General features: G+C 33.4%; 1 protein-coding gene across 1 annotated transcript; it reads right to left on the bottom strand.

Annotated features, from left to right (window-relative positions):
• Positions 1–4,508: 4,508 nt before the first annotated feature.
• Positions 4,509–6,493, bottom strand: LOC140984083 (protein RGF1 INDUCIBLE TRANSCRIPTION FACTOR 1-like). Its single transcript, XM_073451249.1, has 4 exons — positions 6,202–6,493; positions 5,892–6,089; positions 5,232–5,447; positions 4,509–5,116 (listed from the first exon to the last, which is right to left on the bottom strand). The coding sequence occupies exons 1-4, from the start codon at positions 6,202–6,204 to the stop codon at positions 4,871–4,873; spliced, it is 663 nt and encodes a 220-aa protein (XP_073307350.1). The 5' UTR covers positions 6,205–6,493; the 3' UTR covers positions 4,509–4,870.
• Between the last annotated feature and the right edge of the window lie 12,940 nt (positions 6,494–19,433).

Consider the following 19,433-nt stretch of genomic DNA (forward strand, 5'->3'; position numbering starts at 1 on the left):
GTTCTATGGGAAGGAAAAAACTTTTTGAGAAATTGTTGCATTTCTTCCCATGATCTTATTAAACTTGATCTCAAATTTTGTAGCCATGCTTTAGCTTTATCTTTTAAAGAAAAAGGGAAAAGCTTTAATCGAACTATATCCATGCTACAATTTTGATCATTATAAGTGTTATAAACTTCTCAAATTCTCTTAGATGTAAATATGGATTTTCAGAATCTAAGCCATGAAAATTTGGTAAAAGTTGAATAATTTGAGGTTTAAAGTTGAAATTAGATGCATCAGGAGGAAAAACTAAACAAGATGGGGCATTAGTTCTAATAGGGTTCATATGGTGCCTAAGTGTTCTTAATTGATCATCTTCTTGATTATTATTATTATTGTTATTGTTATTATTGTTATCATTATCCTACTCTACTAGCTTTTGCTTTGGCCAAGAGAAGCGATATCGATCGAAAAGAGATTATTTGAGTTATCATCCATATTTAAATTATTTTCAGATACTCGAATAAGTCTACCACTTTTTTTTCGACTCCATATACTCATACAAAAAAAAAACAACACAATACTTATAAATAAAACATAATTAACAAATATAAACTTAATTTATACCTCCCCGTCAATGGCGCCAAAATCTTGTTACTACTTAAATTATAATTCACCCAAGTGTATGTTGTCTGCAAGTTATATATTTCGTAAGTACGAGATCGATCCACAGAGAGGTTATTTTAAGTTTAAATTTATTAATTTATAGATTACCAAATGCAAGAACGAAGTTTACAAATTATAAATTTTGTCAATGCTCGAGGATTTATTCTTGGTTTATGCAATATTGTTTGACTAAAAGTAAAACAAAGGAAATCACCATAAATAATGGTTCCAAGAAAATTAAATATTTAAACACACACCTAATATAATATAGTTTCCACTATAGAAAATACCGAATTCACCGATATTTTATATATGGTACCTATGATTATATATATAACTATATAAATGTATAACTGCATAAAGTAAATGTTAAATTAAATTATTATATTTCATTTAGAACAACCGGCAGAGCCATGCTATTGCCTATATGAAATATATGATTTAATAAGTTAGTTGCGGGAAAGTAAAAGTTAGTTGCAAAAAGTAAAAGTTAGTTGCGATAAAATAAATGTTAGATGCGGAAAGTAAAAGTTAGTTGCGATAAAGTAAATGTTAGATGCAGAAATTAAAAGTTAGTTGCGATAAAGTAACTGTTAGATGTTAGTATTAAATCATAATATTTCATTTAGAACAACCGGCAGAGCCACACTATCGTCTAAATGAAATATATGATATAATTATATAAATATATNATAAAAAATCTTACTTCACCAAGTATTCATCCTCTTCACCTTGACATAATAGATTTAACTTTCCATGAGCTTACTTTTGATCAACACTAAAAACATCACTTATAATTTGAAAAATGAAAAATATATTGGAACTTAGAACTTTTATACACACTCACACTATATTTTACAATGAGATAGAATGATTCTCAAGCTAGCACAAGGCCTCTATTTATAGGCCAAATGAGAGAAAGGGTCAAAAATTTTATTAATGCCATGTAGTTGTAATAGTAGTCTTTGTCTCCTCCAACTTCAATTCCATGTCCTTTCTTGCAATGCTTTGTTCCACGACTTTAATCACCGAATTTGACTCTGCTCAAAACAGTAAACATGTGGGGAATTGTTTGTAGATGAATTTGGTCACTTGGTTCACCTCATTTGGTTAAATATTTAAATAGTTATGATTTTTTTACTATATGCTGGTCATGGTAAAAGTAAATTTGTCCTCCTTTTGATATTTTCACAATTTGATCATCTTAACAAACTTTTTGGGCAATCATATCTTCTGCAAAGTTGTAGATAATTTCTCAAGAATTTGAAACATGTTTGAATCACCTCCATTTGAATTTTCTAGCTTGAGTTATCATTATTTTACCAACACGTAGAAAACCTTAAAATAAAACATATTTAGTAAGACATATAAATATAAACAAATAATACTAAAATAACATAATTTTATAATTTTAATGAAACTGAAATTTTAAAATATAAGTTTTAACATATAATAAATTATTAATTTTAAGTTTTATCATGTCCCAACACGGTCTATGTGACACCATATGTTACATTTCTTTGTGATATCAATCGATGTTCTTGAGGACTTTACATTATTTTTATTTAAATTGATACTCTTCTATGTAATCATGTGATTTACATAATCATATATGACGTGTCATACACTTGAGATAACACGTTCAATATAACATCGACGGCACGGGCGGAGCCACAGGTAAGAGTACCTGGGAAGTAGCCCGTTGCTAATTTTTTTTTAGAAAAAAATTATATATTAAGTTAAGATAAATGGCTTTTTGGCCCGTGGACAGGACTTAGATCCATTTCATTCAGCTTCATGATGCTATTCTAAAGGATGACAACATTCAAAAGACGAAATTGTAATTAGATTTGTTTTGTTCCCAATCACTCGAATCCTCAAAATTAAATTAATTTGCTCAAGTACGCTCACTATATATTTATACTAAGTTGGGTCAAATCCTCACCTCAAATCTTATGTTTTTTTCAGAGTTTTGAAATCTTTCCAATTCATTGTATCATTGCAATCAATTACATTTTATAAATGCATCAGTATTAATTTTTGAGCTGACCTCGTCTTATTTGAACTCATAATTTTGCCTGAAGCTTGTTTCACTTGTTTCATTTCCTACTTATGCTTACCTGTGGTTTGAAACCAAAGGAATATTTTAAATGGTTCAACATTGACAAGATTTATACTATCTCTAAGAAGGAGCACCAAATAGAATATGAAATGCTTCATTTGAAGTGTCAACTATAACATTATGAGCTCGATGTAGTTTTTCACGAGAATTCTAAGAAAATATCCACCATCTCATAATTGTGATTTGTGCCGAGAGTTGTTTGAAACAAAAAAAATTATAATCTGATCGGTATTGTGAGAGAGAGAGAGTTAGTTGTTTGAAACAAAAAATTATAATCTGTTCGGTATAGAGAGAGAGAGAGTTTGTATAAGTATTGACTAAGATTCTGTAATTAATAAATATTATACTTTAAAGCACCGTTTAGGATAAGTAAATGATATATCATAAGAGTGATTATAAAATAAAAAATAAGGATAAATAACACATTATGATAAATTATATGATGTTTGACATGATTTTAACTTGCTTGATTATTTTTGTTAATTATTTATTAAAATACCCTCATCATATATTAATTAGCAATATATTCTTAAAATGATTGAATAAATAAATAAAAGTTATAGAATTAATTGATTTAAAAAATTATAAATAAAATTAAAATATTATATTAATTATTAAATTTTCAATAATTTCAATTTCTGAAAAAACTAAAAAATCGATTAATTATATATAAAAAATAATTAAAATTTGATAATAACATAAATATGCATTTATTATAATAATTAAAATATTAATACAAATTTGAATATTAAATAATGGTTAATAACAATTATAATATTACGGTTAAAAATAATATAATAATACAAATATGATCAATAATAATAAATTATTTAGAATATTAGTGAAATTAAAATATATATTTAAATATTATTAAAATTTTTGAATTTATAATTATTTTAAACTTTAAGATATTAAAGGAAAATTTAAATTAATCAAACATCATCACTTCTCCCCCAAAGGATTATATAACCAACAACAAGAGGATAATAATGCATACATTACGGGCCGGGTGCGGGCTGAACAGACCTCTATCACAATCTTAATCATGCACACCAAATACATGACAAGTGAATGATTAAAAATCAATCACCCCTTATCATGTACACCAAACAGTGCCTAAATAATCATAAATGACATATTCAGTAATATGGGTATGTCTGTTCAGCTCATTTTTTTTATCTTTTAGTTAAAAAATATTTAGATAGAACCGTTTTATTTAAACTTTATAAATTTCTTTGCAAGACGATAGAGATATAAAATATTACGATGTGAAAGTTTTGGCCGAAGTTTTCAAATCTTACGAGTTTCATAGCAAATATATTGAAGATCATGTTACCGAAAAACGTTTTTAGATTATAATGAACATATATCTAATTATTTTAATTGTCATATATTATTTTTCGTTAAAAATTTTAGTCTGAATAAATTTAAAATCTCGACTCCACCGTTGGATCGACGGAATCCATAAAAGCTAGGACGAAAACCCTTCCACAGAGAAACTCTAGTCTGCCTGTTAATAAAGGACGGTGCGATCAATCTATTCATTAACCAATGCCATCTCGACAACGTAGTCGTTTGGCATTGGCTGCCGCCGTGGCCCCATTTCTTTGGAATTTTCCCCAATAAGTCAAACCATTCCAAATTTTATATATATTTTTTAAAAATAATTTGAGTTATTTTTAAATTTCTTTTTCCATAGATGTATTAATAACCAAAAACATAAAAGGAAAGATTAGTGTAAAACATGTGTACGTTGTATAACAAATATATTAATAGAAAAAAAGTAAGTTAAACTTGCACTAAACATAAGATTACTCTTACATATCTTATACCCAAGCAAACTTCATACTTGTCTTATTTCTTAAATTCTAATCTAACACCCTTTATATTTCACATTCTATGTTTTATATTTTTTAAAAGACTTTTTAAATTATTTATATACACAATATGAAAGAAAAGTACACCTCATCACCTAATTAAAGCTCCCTATTTTAACTAAAAAGAGCTAATTAAAAATTAGGTTTTGGGCATCTTCTGTAATTTTCAAACGTATTGAGGGGATTAAAGTAGTTTCACCATAATATAAGGGCAAAAATATTTCTAAGCTTCTATCGGGAATCCCCCCATCGGGGCTCTGTGAGGGATTCCCTTTCTTCTCTTGACGACTCTGAAACTCACTGCCGTTGGCGGAGGCGTCGACGGGGTAAAACTCGGGAGCTTCTTGCTATACCGCCCGTGAACGTGGCCGCTGCTGCTGTAAGAGTCTTCGGAATCTGCCACCGCCGCCGTTCTTTTTTTCTCCGACAGGTGCTTGTTTTTCTGGAAACCACTCGACGTCCCAACAATCTGTAAATAAAAACAACACCCGCGTTCATTTTTAATTCGAAACTTTTATGGGTTTCTAAGATTTTAATCGTTTATCGAGTTTAAAACTCAAAATCATCAAGAATATGAGTTCTACCTTGCAGCCAAGTGAGCAGAATGTAAAGGAATCAAGAAGGCTCCGATCACAAACTTGGCAAGTGTTGGTGACACCTTTACCGGGCCTGGGCTGCGGCCGCTCATTCAAGAAAACAACCTTCGCACTGTTGATTATGTATGTCTGAACACTGCTAATGTCGAGGAATTTCTGGATTTCAGACACCCTTATTACATCATGGTACGATGATCTCCTTATCTGTGTGATCAAGAAAATCAGAATATAATCAAAACCCCAGAAATTGGCTCATATTTAAATGGAAAGTAATGGAAGGAAATTGCCAAAAAGGGAAGAGAATTGAGAACACAAAGGGGATTTTCGAAGTCAGTTCTGTGAAAAATCAAGAAATATGAGTGAACGAATTGAAAATGGATAAAATGGGTAAAATGATGAAAAGAAAACAATTTGCCCAAAAAAAAAGACCAAGAAACAGACGAATTGAAAAGGGATAAAATGGGTAAAATGATGAAAAGAAAACAATTTGCCCAAAAAAAGACCAAGAAACAGGGTATTTTTACAGCGAGGGGAAAGGGAATACCGATAGACAGAAATGGCAGAAGCCCAAATGCTAAAAATGGTAGAAAACAGATAAAAGTTGTAAAAAGAGCTAAGAAATTTGGTTCTGAAATCGAAAAATGATACCTGAATTGCGCGATGGTCTTTGTGATAACCCCAACAGAGCGAACACAGAGGACCATTCATACAATCCAAACAGTACATATTACATTCACTCTTGTGCGAGTCAACGTGAAATTTGCATTGAACAAAAAACTGTTCCTTCAACAGAGGTTTTAGCCATGGCGGCCACCTAGAGTCCTCTTCATCAGGCCCTCCAGCTCCCTGTAAAAACCAGGAAAAGAAACATTCATCAAACAGAACATACAAAAACCCACAAAAAAAAAAAACAAACAATAACCAATCCAAAACCACCACCAAAAGTGAGTAAAATCACCATGATTCTCCTGTTCTAGGGCTTGATTTCACGTAAACCTGTATCTCGATTCTCGATCGCCAGCTTTAATGATTCTCGAATAAAACAAGAGCAGGTGTAAAAATACTAGTATTATTATAATACTAGTACTGCTTTGACGCTGGGCTTTTGAATTGGTGTTGTTGATGTTCCCTATGCACTATTTCAAAGAAAGGTGCGGTGTGTGTGTGTAAAGTGTGTTTTTCGACGAAGTAGAAAAAGGCTTTTTGGGAGGAAATAAAGAAGGGTGGGCTGTGGACAGTTTTTATTGGAGAAGTAGAAGTGGGGACGATGTGAGAGACGAAGAAAGAAAGAGTCATTCTTATCCTTCCCAAGAGTCTAATCTGTACAATACATTCCCGAACCGAGCTCCGAATCCGAGCCTATAGATACGTTGTTTGCAAGTTATTGACTTGTGATAGAGAATCAACGATACGAGTTATCATTCTCAAAAAATATATATTTATTATTGAAAATAAGAATTAAAAATATTGAAAAGTAACGTGTGATTATGTTTGTAATAATGTAATTATTTTGGATTATTTTCGAAAAAATTTTATAAATATTTCTCTCAATTTGTAAATAAGATATACAATTGAGTGGAGAAAATTTTATAAAGTATATAGTTTAATATATTTTGTGAGTTTGAGATTTTATTTTACCGGTAATTTTTATTTTTAACACGTTATCAACACGAAACTCTAAGGTTCTCTATATTTTTTCAAGTTCTAAAACACAAGAAAAAAGTAATAATATTCAAAAGTAAGAATATTTGTTTTACTTTTTATTTTTATTGTGTATATATTTAATATATAATATCATATTTATTTTTATTGTGTATATATTTAATATATAATGTTACAGTATTATAGAAAAAGATTCTCTAACACCTCATTATAATAATGTAATATGATATATATGATTATTTAAACATGATTAACATTATATACATAATATTATTATCATAAAATTATGGGTATACATACATTTATTTTTTTAAGATTTTGTATTTGTATAAATGATAATAAACGATTAGTTTTTACCCTATAAATATGATTTCACAAACACATTCAATCACTTCAAATTTACTCATCCTCCATAAAAAAATTTCTTCATCAATTTTTCGAAGAAGAAAGTTCATTCAAAGTTATTTTGTATAATTATTTTAGTTATTATTGTAACGTCCGAAAATCAGTCTATGTAGACCGCATGCATGAAAATTATTAAATTGCTAAAGTATTTTAATTAAATTATTTTGGATGCGTGAGTGACATATTTTGAGTGACTAAATGATTAATTGTATAATTTTGATTGTTTCATAATTTAAAGATTCTTAGACGAATATCGGTCTTGGTCGGGGCAAAAGAACGGAGACGATTAAGACATTAAAGATTTAAAAGCTAAATTTTTATTTTTAGTTAAAAAAATAATTATTTTAAATAATTTAAGAATTATTGAATTTTTAAGGTCAAATTTAAATTAAATATTGGGAGCAAGTGAATTATATATTTCATAAGGGATTTTTTTGAAAAAAGATATTTTTAAATCTTTTCATTTATGGCCTAATAATTTTATAAAGCTTATGGGCCTAATTTATTATTTAAAAAGCAAGGCTTAATTAAGCCAATTAATTAAGTGATTAAAGAAGCCTTTTATGAATTATTTTAAAAAAATAAATAAAAGAAAGACTCCTAGACCAACACACACCCACACCTACACGCACACACACATTCCCGTAACTTTTGAGTGCAGCGGCCGAAACATATAACTCTTGAGTGAGGAAAGTTTTGATTTTTTATTCATTCGTTCTTCGAATTTAGTTATCGTTCTTCCTTCCAACAACGATCACCCAAATCCTGTGCATCCCAAAGTGGGTTTTTGGTGGGGTTTTGACAAGAGAAAAGGGTAGGAAAAAAATAGAAATCGTCCTCCATTCGTCACCGACGTTCCACCGCTACGGTATTCGTATTTCGAGCATTTTAAATGCAAATGCACGTTTATAAACCTTCTTTTTGCACCATTCAAATCATATTATGTGTTGGGTGCAATAATTGTCTCTACTTGGTAGAGCGATCAAACCATGGTGATTGAGCTGCTGTGCGGTTTAAAAGATTTGAGTTGCACCATTACCATTATCTATAGCTTTTGGTAAAGTGGTAAACACTCGGTCCAACAATTGGTATCAAAACCAAAGTCACGGGTTCGATTCCCATTGATTGCAAGGTGTGCAATTATTGGGAGGGAGATTGTTGGGTGCAATAATTGTCTCTGCTTGGTAGAACGATCGAACCGTGGTGCTTGAGCTGCTGTGCGGTTTAAAAGATTTGAGTTGCACCATTACTACTAGCTATAGCTTTTGGTAATGCGGCAAGCGCTCGGTCCTACATTATGTGTGTTTAATCATGTTTGCATGGAAAATATGATACACTTTGTATATTTTCGTTTTTATGGCATAACATGAACAAAACATGAGTTTTTGTGTTTCTAAACTCGTGATTATGATGCATAAAGGGGCTCCCATGATAGGGCTATGGGAAGGGATGATTTTCAACACGTTTAAGGGTCCATATAAGCTTGACTAAGGGCTGGAACAAGTGAGGGCAAGGGCTGAACGAAAATTTGGTTGATAGAGGAATTAGGGTTCGGTTTTGAGGGCTAGGAAAGAGCAGGCCATATGCAGCTATTGGGACATGTTCATGGGTCCTAGTAGGGTCTAGTCATGGTCCTAGATGGCTTGGATGAAGGATGGTGCAAGGCTTAGGGATGTAGCTTGAAGTGTGGGTCGCGTAAGGCTAGGGTTGACGGGTTGAGGGTTGTGGTCGTGCGTGGACTATAGGGCTTAGTCCAGTAGCTAGTCTAGCGTTCGGTCCAGGTCCTAGGATGGTTGGTTAGGGGCTGGATCGAGTCCGACAATATACTCCTGATGGCATTTATTTTCCACATTAGCTTGATAGTCAAAGTTTTAAAATATTTTGTTAATGATCTATTTGAGATATTCTTTTCGAAACGTCAACTACTCGTTTTGCTTAAAACGTACAAGAAATTTTTTTTTTCACTCCATTAATTCGGTCGAAGTACTCATATATATTTATAAAATATTTTGTACCATTTTAAAATCAAACAATCAACTGTATTTGAAAATCAAAGGAAATAGTCAAAACATGAAATTATTTAGTTTTAGTATTTTAAAGCTTGATTAATAATTTAGTGATTTTAGAGTTTAAAACTTTTAAAGATTTATTTCATGTGCACTTTATTTTTTTTTAATTAAGGAATTTTAGTAATGTTAGTGTTTGATTAACATTTTTATTAGCCTTATTATTAGCATTTTGATTAGCACTTTAATTAACCTTATTAGCTCCTAATTAGGCACTCTTTCCCCTTAATTATATTAAAACACACGCACGCACACACTATTACACACACCTATACACGACACACACACAAAACACATATTTCAGAATTTTATTTTGAGAAAAATACTAGGGTTCCTAGAGCAAGAGCAGCCGCCCCCTCCCTCTCCAATTTTCCAGCAAATTTTCGTTGGGTTTCTTCAAGAAAATCGAGCCACAAATCGTTCATGATCAACCTCGCATCTTTCTCCGCTTCGGTATCGTCGGTTCGGTAAATTTTAATATCAAAAAGCACGTATAATCTGTTTTTCCTACGTCGATCATGTCATAGTATGCGTTGTGATGTATTTTGTATGAAAACCATGTGAATGTTGTGTAGAAGTTTGAGCAATCATGTTTAGATCACTTTTGAAACCATTTTTGGATCTAAAATCACGTTTTTTGATGTCTTTATAATTACTGAGATTTTTTGGTCATGATTCTGAGAAAACTTTCAACATAAAAATTGTAGAACTTTTTGATACCTTTGATTTGATATAAAACTCAAAATATTTAGATAAAAACTGAGCGAGTTATGGTGATTTTCGTGGGACTCTCAAACTGCGTTTTCTGAAAATTATGCTATTGATGTGTTCTTGAATTTTATTTGTTGCAGGCTTCGTTGGGAACCGTCGGGTGACCGCTGCTGTGTTTAGGTATATGGAGTATGAGTTTGAGATGCGTTTTGATGTTTCGTTTCGTGTCGATAGTCGTTGATTGCATTAGAAGTCGTAGGAATCGTTTGTTGTCAACGTGTCACATTCACGGCTTGTGTTGCGTTGTTCGTGGTTTATCCCTGTTTGGGGCATGGGGTGAGGTTTGAATCACTGCATTAGAGTCATAAGATGTGTCTCGCTACATCGGTTTGAGTCGTTGGAGCATTACTTTTAGAATTACATCAAAAATGGGTTATTTTGGTTGCTAGTGTGCAGGATTAGCGCCGCAGCGCTCACTAAAGAGCGCCGCAACGCCCGACCTGCGCAAGTCTAGAGCCGAGGCGCTGCCTTTGTGGTGCTGCACCGCTAGACTTGCGGCCCTCTAGCGCCGCGGCGCTAGAAGCCTAGCGCCCGCCGCAGCGCAGTACGCCCAGCGCCTAGGCACTTGAGCATGACTTTTAAACCACTATTTTAGGCTCATGTCTTCTATGTTTTGGGAAATATTCACACATCATTTTAGGATTTGTTTCGGGATTTGATGTCATGGTTTAGTACAATGATTAAAAGAGATCACGTCCCGAGCGATTTAGAACGTCATAAGAAAATTGTCATTTTTGGTGGTGAGCACGATTATTATGTTTAAGTATAGAAATTAAGTGCTTGAAATCTTGTTAGTATGTGCAGCAGTGGCCCCAAGCGAGATCCAACGAATCTCTCAACGCCAAGTAAGTATGTTAGACGTGCGAAAAAAATATTTTCAAGTTTTGAGGTATGCTAAATGTCTTGTGACCACATTATATATGGGGTTGGAAAGCGGTAAAGCATTAATAGGGACCAACCCACCCCGTTAAAGCATGAACGAGTTTAGATCAGGATTGGAAAGCGTTAAATCATGAACGGGGACCAATCCGCCCGTTAAAGCATGAACGGCGATCTCACGTATGTGGCAGTGGATTCTTCCCTGTCAGCCCAGTACTGTGGTTTAGTCTGATCATGCGATTTATGTTATGGGTCATTTGCTTTGAAACATGCCTCTACGCAAAATGATGAAGTTATGTATGTACAAGTATGCAAACATGTTTACGAAAAGTTTTCACGTTATGGCACGTCTATGTTATGTATGTATGTTCAAGTTTAATTGCAAGTCCAAGTTTCAAGTATGTACGCTCTATTTTGAAGTTGAATGTGGTTTTATTACGTACTACTCGTTACTTCCAGTTTATACGTGTTGAGTCTTTAGACTCACTAGACTTGATCGATGCAGGTGAGAAGTATGTTGATGAGGCTAGGGGTGGGGATCAAGGAGCTGGCTTGGACTGAGCGGGAGGCTAAAACCGATGACCGCCATGTTTTAAGTTTTATGAAATGATCAAAATACTCTGATTTATTTTACTTGTTACGAAATTTTAATCAGATACTTTTGGCAAACTTTATTTTTAGATCTTTTGTTGCAACCACTTTTGAGACGTACAATTTATTTTATCGAATTTTGAAGGTTCACGACTTGTTTAAGAAAATTTTTAATTTTTCCGCAAATTATAAGTAGTGAAAAGTACGGTACGTTTCAGTTGGTATTAGAGCGGTGTTCTTGTAAAAGATTACGCCTACTGCCAGTTACATGAAGCTCACGAAGTCACACCTAAATCTGTAAGTTGTAAAATTATAAGTTCTTTCATGTATTACGCAAAAAGTCATGATTTCAGCATGTGCATATTTTAAAGTTCAAATTATGAGCATCTTATGTTAATGATATTATGATCATGCATGTTGGATTTACGTGTTGGGTAAATTTTGGAACAGTATGCCTCCTAGACGTATGGTTAACCGTGAAGCTAGGGACGAGGACAGAGAGGCGCGGAATGACGAGAGGGTCACTCCTCCTCGTCCACCTCCGGATATGCAGGCTCAGATGCTTGCAGGGATGACACAGTTCTTCGCGCAGTTCGCGGGGAACCAAGCTGCAGCAGGGGGTGCAGGGGTGAGGCCCCAACCGGTGGCGGTATATGAAAGATTTAGGAGGATGAACCCAAAGGAGTTTTCGGGGACCACTGACGCGATGATAGCGGAGGGATGGATTAAGTCCATCGAGGTAATTTTTGATTTTATGGAGCTGACAGATGCAGATAGGGTCAGGTGTGCCACGTTCCTTCTGACAGGGGACGCCAGGCTATGGTGGGAGAGTGCCTCAGTATCAGTGAATCTGCGAACACTGACTTGGGATGGTTTCAAGGAGGTTTTCTACTCTAAGTACTTCACTGAGGAAGTACGCTCCCACTTTACCAGGGAATTGATGGCGCTACGGCAAGGAGACAACAGCGTAGCAGAGTTCGTGCGAAAGTTTGAAAAAGGGTGTTACTTTGTGCCCCTAATAGCTAATGATGCCCGGTAGAAGATGAGGCATTTTATGGATGGTTTACGACCGATCTTGCGCCGTGATGTCCGAGTTGCTGGTCCTACTACTTATGCAGTTGCCATGTCTAGAGCTTTGGCGGCAGAACAGGATCAGCGGGATATCGAGAATGACAAACAGTGCAAGAGGCCCTATCAGGCTCCACGCAGCCGCAACAGCATCAGTAGCGACCCCCATTTAAGAAGCCTTACCAGGGGCCGCCAGGGAAAAATCAATATCAGGGACCACCAAAGGGCAAGGGTCCTATGCCAAAGCAGAAGGCGCCATAGAGGTCGGGTGAACACCCGGTGTGCCCGAAGTGCAACCGTCAGCACCCGGGGCAATGTTTATATGGGTCAGGCAAGTGTTTTTAATGTGGAGCCAGTAACCACATGTTTAAAAAGTGCCCACAGTGGAGGCATCCAACTCAGGGCAGAGTGTTCGCCATGCATGCTCAGGAGGTGAACCCAGACTCGACATTGTTGACATGTAACTTGTTTAATTCAGCAGTATTAAATTTTCACTTTGCATATTGGCATTTGAATTGGGGTAAAAATATATTTAACATGAATCATAATCATAAACTAGTGCGAAAAACTAGCGTTGGTCCTCGGGTGTAGAGCCCGAATTCCGTACACGTATAACCCATGCATTTACTTAATTATTTAATCATTTATTTAAATTTGAGTTGAGTATTAACCATGCATGATTTATTTAAAATGCATTATTTTTAATTATTTATGTTTATGTGATGCACGTTAAAATAATTTTTTTGAGTTTCATGTTCAGGCGACGAAGCGGGATCGAGGAAAAGATAGGTGACGATTTTTGGCAAAATTTTAATGTGGTATTTTATTTTAAGGTTAAGGATGGAGAATTTTAATAATTTATTTAGTTTTAGTATTTTAAAGCTTGATTAATTATTTAGTGATTTTAGAGTTTAAAACTTTTAAAGATTTATTCCATGTGCACTTTATTTTTTTTTTTAATTAAGGGATTTTAGTAATGTTAGTGTTTGATCAACATTTTTATTAGCCTTATTATTAGCATTTTGATTAGCACTTTTAATTAGCGTTATTAGCTCCTAATTAGGCACTCTTTCCCCTTAATTATATTAAAACACACGCACACACACACAATTACACACACCTATACACGACACACACACAAAACACATATTTCAGAATTTTATTTTGAGAAAAATACTAGGGTTCCTAGAGCAAGAGCAGCCGCCCCCTCTCTCTCCAATTTTCCAGCAAATTTTCGTTGGGTTTCTTCAAGAAAATCGAGCCACAAATCGTTCCGGATCAACCTCGCATCTTTCTCCGCTTCGGTATCGCCGGTTCGGTAAATTTTAATATCAAAAGGCACGTATGATCTGTTTTTCCTGCGTAGATCATGTCATAGTATGCGTTGCGATGTATTTTGTATGAAAACCATGTGAATGTTGTGTAGAAGTTTGAGCAATCATGTTTAGATCACTTTTGAAACCATTTTTGGATCTAATGAGATTTTTTGGTCATGATTCTGAGAAAACTTTCAACATAAAAATTGTATAACTTTTTGATACCTTCGATTTGATATAAAACTCAAAATATTTAGATAACAACTGAGCGAGTTATGGTGATTTTCGTGGGACTCTCAAACTGCGTTTTCTGAAAATTATGCTATTGATGTGTTCTTGAAGTTTCTTTGTTGCAGGCTTCGTTGGGAACCGTCGGGTGACCGCTGCTGTGTTTAGGTATATGGAGTATGAGTTTGAGATGAGTTTTGATGTTTCGTTTCGTGTCGATAGTCGTTGATTGCATTAGAAGTCGTAGGAATCGTTTGTTGTCAACGTGTCACATTCACGGCTTGTGTTGCGTTGTTCGTGGTTTATCCCTGCTTTGGGGCATGGGGTGAGGTTTGAATCACTGTATTAGAGTCATAAGATGTGTCTCGTTACATCGGTTTGAGTCGTTGGAGCATTACTTTTAGAATTACATCAAAAATGGGTTATTTTGGTTGCTAGTGTGCAGGATTAGCGCCGCAGCGCTCACTAAAGAGCGCCGCAACGCCCGACATACGCAATTCTAGCGCCGAGGTGCTGCCTTTGTGGTGCTGCAGCGCTAGACTTGCGGCCCTCTAGTGCCTCGGCGCTAGAAGCCTAGCGCCTAGGCACTTGAGCATGACTTTTAAACCACTATTTTAGGCTCATGTCTTCTATGTTTTGGGAAATATTTACACATCATTTTAGAATTTGTTTCGGGAGTTGACGTCATGGTTTAGTACAATGATTAAAAGAGGTCAAGTCCCTAACGATTTAGAACGTCATAAGAAAATAGTCATTTTGGGTGGTGAGCACGATTATTATGTTTAAGTATGGAAATTAAGTGCTTGAAATCTTGTTAGTATGTGCAGCAGTGGCCCCAAGCGAGATCCAACGAATCCCTCAATGCCAAGTAAGTATGTTCGACGTGCGAAAAAAATATTTTAATGTTTTGAGGTATGCTAAATGTCTTGTGACCAAATTATATATGGGGTTGGAAAGCGGTAAAGCATTAATAGGGACCAACCCACCCCGTTAAAGCATGAACGAGTTTAGATCAGGATTGGAAAGCGTTAAATCATGAACGGGGACCAATCCGCCCGTTAAAGCATGTACGGCGATCTCAAGTATGTGGCAGTGGATTCTTCCCTGTCAGCCCAGTACTGTGGTTTAGTCTGATCAGGCGATTTATGTTATGGGTCACTTGCTTTGAAACATGCCTCTACGCAAAATGATGAAGTAATGTATGTACAAGTATGCATGCATGTTTACGAAAAGTTTTCACGTTATGGCAAGTCTATGTTATATATGTATGTTCAAGTTTAATTGCAAGTCCAAGTTTCACGTATGTACGCTCTATTTTGAAGTTGCATGTGGTTTTATTACATACTACTCGCTATTTACATTTTATACGTGTTGAGTCTTTAGACTCACTAGACTTGATCGATGCAGTGAGGAGTATGTTGATGAGGCTAAGGGTGGGGACCAAGGAGCTGGCTTGGACTGAGCGGGAGGCTAAACCCGAGGACCGCCATGTTTTAAGTTTTATGAAATGATTAAAATACTCTGATTTTTTTTACTGGTTACGAGATTTTAATCAGATACTTTTGGCAAACTTTATTTTTAGATCTTTTGTTGCAACCACTTTTAAGACGTACATTTTATTTTATCGAATTTTGAAGGTTGACGACTTTTTTAAGAAAATTTTTAATTTTTCCGCAAATTACAAGTAGTGAAAAGTACGGTACGTTTCATCGGGTTATGTGCACCTTCAGTCCAACAAAGTCAACCATCAAGACCTCCATTATCATATTCATAATCACCTACATCAATCACACCTAGTGAGTCTAAAGACTCAGCACACCATAATCTTGATAACAAGTACTACATATACATATCACATGCAACACTGAAAATACTTATACGTATATTAGCGTTTTCGTCATGATGCATGAACTTAAAACAAAACATTTTCATAATGATAAATCAACTTTAAAAGTAACATTTTCATAAACATTTTCATATACTTTTTCATAAACATTTACATATCCTCATAAACATATTCGTATTCATATTATCATCAACATATTCATATTATCATTAACATATTCATATTCATATTCATATTATCATCAACATATATGTATTCCTTTTTTCCTTTCGTTGAATTCAGATCGTTAATTGTGACTTTCGTATTCGTCTACGTTTTGAGCGATGAATCCATCTACATGTAACCACAGTACTGGGCGGCGGGGACATCAGCGACACTCTCAACCGTCAACTGAGCCTTGGCCTTAGGTATTAACATATCATATCGTGTCAATGGAAATACGATCGTCGGGCTCCCTCTGGGGCCTTCTCCCGTAAACGGGCTCTCTCTGGGGCCTTTTCCCTCACGATATCTCCAACATATCATCATATTCGTATAAATGGAAATACGATCGTCGGAGTCCAACTGAGACCTTCGCCCTCACGATATCTCCAACATATTATCGTATTAGTCACAATTACTTCACTTCCTTTAACGTTTCGTATTTTCATCACTTTATAAAAATTAAACATGCATATAACGTTTTTCTTTTAAACCAAGCATGCAACATATCTTTTAACGTTATCGATTCATCGTAAAAACCCATAACCATTTAAAATAACCATTTTTAACATATTAAATCATAAAAATCCATAAACATTTTAAAACAAACGTTTTAACATATAAAAATACTTTAACCTTTAAAATCAACATTTTAACATATTAAATCATAAACAATTAAAACAACATTTTCACATATTAAATCCTAAGAATTTAAAATAAACGTTTTAACATATTAAAAATCCATAAACATTTTGAATAAAAATTTTAACATAATAAAAATCCATAAACATTTAAAATAATCATATTACCATATAGAACATCATTCAAGACACTGCCATGACCTTTACTAATTTTCAGGTGTAAAATTATCGTTTTACTCCTAGATGTAAAATTTTACGTTTTTGACATTTTCTTAATTTCATTGACTCTAACATGTCCCAAATAATTATTTAAGCTTACATGAATTTTCTCGTATTTTTATTTAGCTTAAATCGATGACTTTTAAATTAATATTTTAATATAACATATTAATGTGTTTTAATCCCGAATTAAACCAAACTTTTATATAAAATTCCCATATTAAAAACTTATACTTTTAATAATTATTTGAGCTTAAATATAATTTTTTATAATTTTATTAAGAATAATCGAGGCGTTTCAATTAATACTTTGATTAACGTTTCGTGAGACGATTAATCCCCGAATAAATCCAAAACTCATTATTTTGATCTCAAATTTTAAATATAACATTTTTATTACATATTCTACCATTCCAAATAAAGAGCCACCCTCGTGGACCCCTGGTTTTAAATTTCTTCCTTTTAATCTCGTTTTTGACACATGTAAGGACACACCGAGCCATCTCCTAAAATACTCGAGCCATGGTCGAGCCACCTCGAACCAAACCCGAGCCAACCCACCTAGGCACCCTCTTGACCAAGCCCAGTCCAAGGAACCAGCCCCTAAGTCGCTCAAACTCACCTGGACAGTAGACCAAATTCTATGCATGACTCTCTTCCCTAGCTGATAAAGATAAAAAATTGCATATTAACTAAATGTTTTATAATATAAATTTATAGTTCTTGTTTTATTAAATGTTTAAATATTATATGTTTTATAATAAATTGTATAAAATATAAGTTGTTGCGTAATTATAAGTTTTTACTATTTTTACAGGTTCGATAAAACAAGAATAACCTTGGCATTGCAAATGGGATTAAAATGATTCTTTGACCTGTATAAAGTTGATGATAATATCTATAATATTGATGACAAGCATGAGATAAAAATCTTCTCACAATTGGGATCACATTATGCAACAAATAAAGTTACCGAAGGAGTGGCAGTTTTACCATGCTCTAGCATTTTGACCATATCTCTCAAATTACTTGGTCAAATGGTTAAAAAAAATATCACAATTCAAACAACTCAATTATGTACATGTTTTATTTTATGTGGAAAAGAAAATTCGAATGAAAAGATTTTCAAAAGTGATGTGTATTATAATAAAATTTCTTGAAACACCAATGAAGACTTATGTATAAAAAAATAATATTTTATTTGTGAATGTCTCCCCAAATTTGGCTATAAATAGGGGTGCATTGTAATGAATTGAGATATCCCTCATTCTATGAACAAACCTTTGAGTTCATAATATTTCTCTCTATATTGTTTCTTTATTTCTTCATTTAAATGTAATTAGCATGTTAATTTCATATTCAAAGTTTTACACTTTGAATAATGAATAGCTAACTTCCTAAAGTTGAGATGAAAAGGTGAAACTCTTGACATGATAATAAGGCTATTAAAAGGTAAGAATCTATATTTTATATTATTTAATCATTATTTATTGTTTATGTTATATTTATTTCTTTAAACATTTTTATACCCTACTTATAAGTGGGAGTTTTTATTTATTGTTGCTATATGTTACACTAAATTATTGGAACCATTTAAATGTTAGTTTGGTATTACCAACCATTTAAAGTGGATGCCTTGATTTATTATATATGAATATATTATAATATTAAATTCTTTGAACCATTTAAATGTTAGTTTGGTATTACCAACCATTTAAAGTGGATGCCTTGATTTATTATATATGAATATATCATTATATTAATTTCTTGGTACCATTTAAATGTTTGTTTGGTTTTACCAACCATTTAAAGTGGGAACCTTGATTTAGTATTTACAAATATATATATAGCACAATAAATACTTGACAACATTTATAAGTTTTGATATATATTATATACTTATAAGATAATAATATATAACATAATATAAATTTAATATATTGGAACTATTTTAATAAGTGAATTTCAATAATGTTCATTAATGTTAACATTATTAAAATACCAAGAGTGGTTCCTCTAATATCAACTACTTAAATTAAAATCTGAACAATTAAAATTATCAATTAAAGATTAAAACAATTAAAAGAAAAACAAAACAAAATAAATGGACATCGTAGTGGACTTGTAATTTCCTTAGCTTCCCTGTGGATACGATAATTGGACTCACAAAATTATACTACTTCTGGACAACCTGCTCTTGGGAGTGCAACAATCAAAGTCGCAACAAGTTTTTGGCGCCATTGCCGGGAAGTATAATTTAATTTCAAGTCTATTTAATTTTATATTTTATTTTTCTT

Source organism: Primulina huaijiensis, chromosome 9, assembly GCF_012295235.1.
Source record: "Primulina huaijiensis isolate GDHJ02 chromosome 9, ASM1229523v2, whole genome shotgun sequence".
Classification (NCBI taxonomy): Eukaryota; Viridiplantae; Streptophyta; class Magnoliopsida; order Lamiales; family Gesneriaceae; genus Primulina; species Primulina huaijiensis.

Excerpts from the sequence above, each read along its gene's own strand:
- LOC140984083 (XM_073451249.1), bottom strand. Across the intron at positions 5,448-5,891 it reads AAGACCATCGCGCAATTCAG|ATAAGGAGATCATCGTACCA; the intron begins GTATCATTTTTC and ends TTGATCACACAG. Across the intron at positions 5,117-5,231 it reads TCTGCTCACTTGGCTGCAAG|ATTGTTGGGACGTCGAGTGG; the intron begins GTAGAACTCATA and ends TTTTATTTACAG.